The sequence below is a fragment of the Gambusia affinis genome, linkage group LG07 (genome assembly GCF_019740435.1).
Source record: "Gambusia affinis linkage group LG07, SWU_Gaff_1.0, whole genome shotgun sequence".
In the NCBI taxonomy this organism is placed as follows: Eukaryota; Metazoa; Chordata; class Actinopteri; order Cyprinodontiformes; family Poeciliidae; genus Gambusia; species Gambusia affinis.
The window spans coordinates 2927015-2934077 of NC_057874.1; the positions used below are offsets into that span (position 1 = coordinate 2927015).

Consider the following 7063-nt stretch of genomic DNA (forward strand, 5'->3'; position numbering starts at 1 on the left):
TTTGTCTTTTTGGTAGACGTAGCTGCTAAAATCTGACGCCACTCCATTTTTGTTTGCATTTTGTGAAGGAGGAAGTTGCGCTCAGTGTCTTCTTTGGAGGTTTTCTTGTTGTTTCCTTCAGTGATACTGAATACAGCGCCACCACGGGCGAGGGGAGGAACAGGTTTTTCAAAGGGATTGGTTCGATTGACACAGTGCAGTGTGAAAGCGAACCGCAGCAGCTCAAAATAGAACAAATGTTACCGTTTTGGTCCCCAATCGAACCGAGTCCACCGGACTATTAGGTGTGTAAACACCCTAAAAGCACTTTAAAATCATAGAAAATAGTTTAGCTGATGCTCCTTTGCACTGAAAAGAGTCAGTTGTGGTAGTTTAAACATCTGATGAGGTTGTCTCCCTCTGAAGGTTTTCTGGGTACGACCCACTGAGAGGAGACTCTGTGGCTGAGCTAGGTCAGATACATGGTATACCCTGAAACCTTTAACTGGCCCATGCCTAATGCTAATCCACATGATTGGACAGATGTTAGCTGCTTTTTCATCTATTTAAACTACTAGCTTTTGTTGCTGCTAAAATCCAACATAATGAAGGTTACAGTAAGTGCTACTGTAATAAAGTAAGAGCAGTGTTTCATGTCACCGTTGCACCACCGGGCCCAGCGATTCTCGAGGCCACAGAAGTCGGCTGCACATTGATCTGCCGGTAACAAGGAGCTTATAGACGGTCACCCACCGAGAGTGTCGCTTTCACTCTCCTGTGGGACCGGAACAGGGATTTCTGGTTTGGCAACCTCCCTGTTGGGAATCACAGTTAAATATGAGCAGTCATCGGACAACAGCACAACAATGGGATAAAGACAAGTTGGTGATCATGACAAAAGGCAGCGATCAAGAGATTGGGCATACTGGTTCAGATAGAGTGGCTCATGATTGGGTGAATGCGTCGAAAGGCCAGCGCTGATTGCATAAAATACTAACTTGGGAATTTCTGCACAGATTTACATAATTTTGAGCAAAGCCCAGAGTTTGGTACAATTTGATTGTCTCTGAAATGCGACAGCAGCTCTGAACTGCGTCTTCTGCTTTGCTGTTCATACTTGCACCCAGGACAGAGCGCTGCCACAAGGAGCGCAACCATCCAACCCTTGTGACTGGATCACATGACACCAACAGGGACACAGAAGAGGAAAACGTTAGACGCTTCTTGTGCATGTGAACCCTGAAATTTGGCTTCAAGGAAGAGGGACAACTGGCAGATGTAAAGAGGAGAAATTATACAACTACAGATGTTCCCATTATTGGTTAGTGTCCCTCTTTCTAAAGCTGCTGGGAGTTCCAGGCTCCAGGAGCAGTAGTGCAAGCAGTGGCTGGAAGAAGGGCCTGTGGAAGACTGTCTCCTGTGATGTGCGCGTAAATGACAGGAAGTCTTCTCTCGGCTCAGTTTTTCCTGAGGTGGCTGATTGCTCTGTATAAGGTGAACTCCTCAGATGCGACGATTGACAGGAGAATGGAGGAGAGGAAGAGAAAGGAAGGAAACCAAAAGGGGCCAGAGGGAAACAACAGCCAGCTCTCCGGATTCTTCGGAAAGTTCTGCTTGTGAAAGCACCAAAAAGTCCTGAGGGAAGCCTGAGCCCCAGACCTGGTTCACACAGACCCAGAGCGGTCACACAGTGGTCCGGATCACACAGTGGTCCGGATCACACAGTGGTCCGGATCACCCTGCTGGGCCGGGAGCTGCGGTGGACCTTCGTGTGTTTGCTTAAATGGTCGCTGCGGGCAAACTTCTTCTCGCACAGAGTGCACTCGTATGGTTTGATGCCCGAGTGAGAGCGGCGGTGGCGAGACAGCTCATCTGATCTGGAGAACCTGGGCGTGTGAGAGCAGGAGATGAGTATGAGGAAGATGTTACACAACTTATAGCAGTAGAGTTTACAGACATTTGGAAAAGTGTGTCATGCACTTGTATTCAACATCTGAGTCAATACTTTGTAGAATCATCTTTTGCTCCAATTCAAGCTGTAAGTTTTTTTTTCTCCATCACTTTACCATGGATGACTAGCCATACAGACTTTTACTCATTTTTCTTTCCAGTAATGCTAAAACTCAGATTGTGAGAAGAAAAAAAAATCTTCCCTATAGCATGAACCTGCCACCACCGTGTTTCACAGTGGGTGTGATATGTTCAGTGTGGTTTTCCTACACAAATGCTGCAATGAGGTCTTATCTAACCAGACCCCAGCCTTTTCACATGTTAATATTCAAGTAATATAACCAAACAGTAAATACTGAGGAAAGGATCCTTTATAAATCCATCCATCCATTTTCTGTTCTCTCTTGTCCCTAATGGGGTCAGGAGGGTTGCTGGTGTTTATCTCCAGCTACGTTCCGGGCGAGAGGCGGGGTCACCCTGGACAGGTCACCAGTCTGTCGCAGGGCAACACAGGACAAGTCAACAGTGCTACCAACTGCGCCACTGTGCAGCCTTTATAAAAATTTGTAAAATGTAACTGTAACCAGAATAATCTTTTCCATTTTTGTCAGATTCGCTTTTATTTATTTTTACTTAAAGATTTACTTTAAAATAAAATCCTATTTTCCTTCATTTCTTTTGAGCACAACAATAAACCAAACAAGAACAAACACCATCCAGTGTGTCTGTTCTCAAGTGGTTTTAGGGTCACATGACCAGCCATACATCAGTGTCTTAACAAACATCTGCTGCTTATATGGCTGCTGCTCACCGGGCCAGGAAGGAGACGCTGTCCATCGCTGCTGCAGATGTATCGTTGAGGATTAAAACCTTCACCGGATCACACAGTTTGACAAGTGGGAACTGGTCAGGTGCCTGTTTCCAGATCCTATTTCAGATCCAGATCCTGATCCACAATTCTGATTGTCTGTTGCCAAGTGGACCAGACTGGCGAGCTAAACCATACAGCGAATCAAGAGAAACGTCATATCCTGTCAACTCCTTCCAATTAGGTAGTTGACATTCAATACAGAATTAGTCAGAGAGTGACGGATGTAGAGGACCCAGTAAAGGATCATAAATGTTGGGTCCTAATTATGGTTTGCAGCTTCTGTCATTTTGCTTTCTGATTTTATGAATTTTTCTGGTTTTAACTATATAAACCCTTCTTGTGCTGTAAAATGAATGCTGAACTTTATTTTTTTAACACTAACCATGGAAATTTTAGTTCTGACAATATAACAATAGTAGTAAAACTTTATTCATAAAGTTTACCACAGAAAAATAGAAAAGCTCAACATAAAATATGGAAATGTTGATTTCGGATCAATTTAACATAATTAGCCTAATTTAGTGACAAATTAGCAGCTAACTGATTGTTTATGGGACTGTATGAATGACTCAAATAGGCAGCAGGTGGCTACACTAATCAGTCTAATCCACATTCCTTTGCAGACAGATGTTAAAGTGATTCTTTCACTAGCATTGCTGAAATATTTCCTCTGCATACAGTAAATATTTCTGCATTGGGTAAAAGAAGGCTTATGTTCACTCTGCTCCCTCTTCCTGGAACGTAACACAATAAACTGCAACAGACTAAATTCATCTCGTTTAGAGCTTCGACATCCAAACTAAAAGGTCGATTCAATGACATGTACCTGTATTTTTATCAAAGCTCGTCGTTTTCTTTTAACTGCGTCATTTTGTGTAATTGAGTTTTTTTTCCAAATCTTAGTAAAATAAAGGTTTAATAGTAATAATAATAAAAAAATCTCATACAGTGCCTAGCAAAAGAATAATATACAATGTGAACTTTTCCCCATTAAAACTACACTCCATACTGGTCACTTTTACAGTGTCCAAAGTATATTTATAAACTAAGAAATCAAAACTAAATTAAGAAAATAATAAAATATAAAATACTGTGGGTTGCACAGTGGCGCAGTTGCAGCAAGAAGGTCCTGGGTTCGATTCCCGGCCGGGGATCTTTCTGGATGGAGTTTGCATGTTCTCCCTGTGCATGGTGGGTTCTCTCCGGGTTCTCCTGCTTCCTCCCACAGTCCAAAAACATGACTGTTAAGTTAATTGGTCTCTCTAAAAATTGTTGAATTTTTATCTTTTTCTCTGTTTTATGACTCTGCATGTTATTCTGTTGTACGATGTTTTAATGTTTTCTGAACAGGTCGCTGTTGAAGATGAGAATTTGTTCTTAATCAACATATCTGGTTAAGTAAAGGTGAAATAAAAATAAATAAAAAGTTGGTTTGACACGCTGTGCTGGTGTTAAAAGATATTAATGTGTTAAAATGGTCCAGTTAAAATCCAGACCCAAATCCATTTTAAAAGGACATAAAACTCCTGTTTTGAGTTTTAAGTTCTGCTTTCATCCCAGCTGACTGAGTTAGAGCTGTTGTACAGAGAACAATGGTAACATCTAAACAGGTTTAAATGTGTTGATCTCCAACAATCAGGAGGACTTTGTGCTAAAACTGAAGGAATCTTATCTGAGGTTGACGTACTTCCAGCCGCAGTCCGGCCAGCTGCAGGTGTACGGCTTCTCCCCCGTGTGCCGGCGGAAGTGGGCCTTAAGATGACTGCTCTTTGTGTACATCTTCCCACAGCCTGGGTGGGAGCACTTGTGGACCCTCTCGGTGGGCGACGCCCTGTTTGCCCGGGGGGGCGCTGCTTTTAGGAGAGCGGCCCCTGGGCCGCCCCCCACCGCTGTGATCTCCAGAGTCCTTGTAGTGATGGGCAGAGGAGCGATCTTCACATACTTCTGGTCTGCTGATTTGTTATCGCTGATGAGTTGCAACAGGCTGCTGGTGGTGGCGGTGGTGGGTGTGGAGGACACTTGGGGGGCCACCAGGGTGAGATTTGGAGCGGTAGCGCCCTGGAGCCCCATGACCAGATGAGTGAGCCAGATGCCGCTCGGGGCCAACGGAGGAGAGCCGGCGGGGGCCTGAGGCCGGGCCAGAGGTAACGGCTGCAGCTGGAGAACCACTGGAGCTCTGAGGAGCACGGGTGGGGTCTTCGTGGCTGGAGGGGGGCTTGGGTGACCGGGAGGAGACGGGTCAATCTGGACTGGGGCTTGTTTCTCTTTCTCTTCCTCGGGGGTCTCTGAGGAGGAAGTGCAGAGGGAAGCACCAACTAATGGCTCACTTTTAGTCTCTGTTGATGAAGCCAAGGGTACGGAGGACGACAGAGAATCTTCCTCTTTGCTGCTCCTCATGTCCGCCTTCACCTGCTCCATCTTCTCCTTCAGAAACTCCTCTATGTCCTCCAGGGTGGGAGAGAACGGCGACGATGGGCAGAAAGAAAACTCCGGCATCCGAGGCTCCTCATAATCCGCTCCCCCGTCGTCCGTCGCGCCTCGATAAACCAGCCGGCTGCTGCCTTCGCTCTCGTCCTCCTCCTCCTCTTCTTCGGGGCTGGAGCCGTGCACGGCCCCCTGCTGGAAGGCCCCGGGGCTGTCGCAGGAGCACAAGCACACCGCATCCTCCTCTGAGAAGGAGAACAGGCTGCTGCTGCTGTCCCTGAACAGCTCAGACTCCACAGTCAGTGTTCTGCTGCTGAGGGACACCATTGAGAATAAAAAAATAAATAAAAATCACCCAGGGGACGAAGTCACAGAAACCTGCAGGGAAACGAGTCACAGAAGGATTTCAGTGTAACTGGTGGCTGCACAAGCAAACATTCACTCAAATTCAAGACAGTTCTTGCATTTATATATATATATATATATATATATATATATATATATATATATATATATATATGTATATATATATATATATATATATATATATATATATGTGCAAGGATAATATACAGTACTGTACGGACAGTGCAGACATTTCCACTAGTTTGAATCCCAAACATCTGCTGAATCAGATTGTTTCAGATGTGCCTGGGTTATGTTCAGTCAACATGCACAAGGTGTTATACTGCTCTTTTTAGTTTTTCCTCCAAACTCAGAGGGTATACTCATTCAACCATGAATAAGTTTGCGATGAACTAAACTGACCATAGCTAAGTGGGCTAAAGTGACAGCAGGAGATTTTGGAAGTTCGTTTTGCCTCGTTGGCAACCCAGACAGGAAGTTTTGAACGAGAGCCACCTACAGGACTTTCTAATTACATGGCTCATTGGTGAACCTGCAACATTTTGCTTAGCTTCAAACAGATCAATACGCTCATCTAAAATGGAGACTGTTTTGGATGAGAGCACACACACCCCTCCCCTCCTACTGGTCCTCCACCCTTAGCCCACTCCGTACAGATCAGCATAACCAGCTATGATTACAGTGGGAAGCTGCTTATGAGTCGGAATGGTTGTTGTTGCTTCTGCTGCTGTCAGACAGCCGGGGCACATGTTGCAGCAGGGCCTGCATGGAGTTGGGGAGGGGGAACACGGCCCGCAACGACGCGCCCACGAGCATATGGTAAAGCAACCGCAGCTACGGTAAAAACAACAACAGAGGGGCAGAGTCGAAAGCTGGGGAGAAAACCGACCAGAATGCAACTGTCTGACCAGGAAAAGCCAGCGCGTGGTTACACAGCGGAGGAATCCACGAGTTTCAAGTTCGGCTGGGTCGAAAAGGGGGGGAAAAACACACAGCTCTATTTATACTTCCTATCCTGGAGAGCCGAGCAAGAGTCCCCCGGCCGCCCCAGCTCAACCTACTGTGTCTTACCGGGAGAAGGCTCGGCAGTGCGTCGACCTCTCTCCGTCTTCTCGCTGTTTTCTGCTCTCCTCCGTCGTGTTATTGTCGCCCCACGCTCACATCCCGTCCTTGCCACGGGTCCATGTTGGCATTCCTCTTCCACACATCACGTGACCGCATCGCTGCACAACTCGGAGGCATGGGTCCCGTTCCGCGGCTGTGATTGGTCAAGCGCCACGGAGGCTCGCCTTAAGAGGAAGGTTCTGATTGGCTGCTGTTCGATAAAGTCTGACTGCCATGTGTTATCTAAATGTAGGCTGAAAACCTAAAGAAAATGAGCGAAGTAAAACAACTGTAGCTGTCGTTATGGTGACGTTAATGAGCTAAATAAAAATGGCAATACTAATGTCAATGGAAACCATGTTTCAGGCT

The 7063-nt window shown here is 45.8% G+C and overlaps 1 protein-coding gene across 2 annotated transcripts; it reads right to left on the bottom strand.

Moving 5' to 3' along the window:
- si:ch211-117k10.3 (Krueppel-like factor 15) lies at window positions 1-7063 on the bottom strand. Of its 2 annotated transcripts, XM_044121413.1 has the most exons (4): window positions 6662-7063; window positions 4488-5602; window positions 1707-1865; window positions 1-1672 (listed from the first exon to the last, which is right to left on the bottom strand). In XM_044121413.1, the coding sequence occupies exons 2-4, from the start codon at window positions 5549-5551 to the stop codon at window positions 1663-1665; spliced, it is 1233 nt and encodes a 410-aa protein (XP_043977348.1). In that variant the 5' UTR covers window positions 5552-5602; window positions 6662-7063; the 3' UTR covers window positions 1-1662. The 2 variants fall into 2 exon arrangements, with proteins under 2 accessions (XP_043977348.1, XP_043977347.1); XM_044121412.1 differs by having other exon boundaries at window positions 1-1865; window positions 6652-7063.

Bases quoted from the DNA above. Each gene is read 5' to 3' on its own strand.
- si:ch211-117k10.3 (XM_044121413.1), bottom strand. From the start codon at position 5,551: ATGGTGTCCCTCAGCAGCAGAACACTGACTGTGGAGTCTGAGCTGTTC. The intron at 1,866-4,487 runs GTACGTCAACCT...TCACACGCCCAG, and splicing joins TGGCCGGACTGCGGCTGGAA to GTTCTCCAGATCAGATGAGC.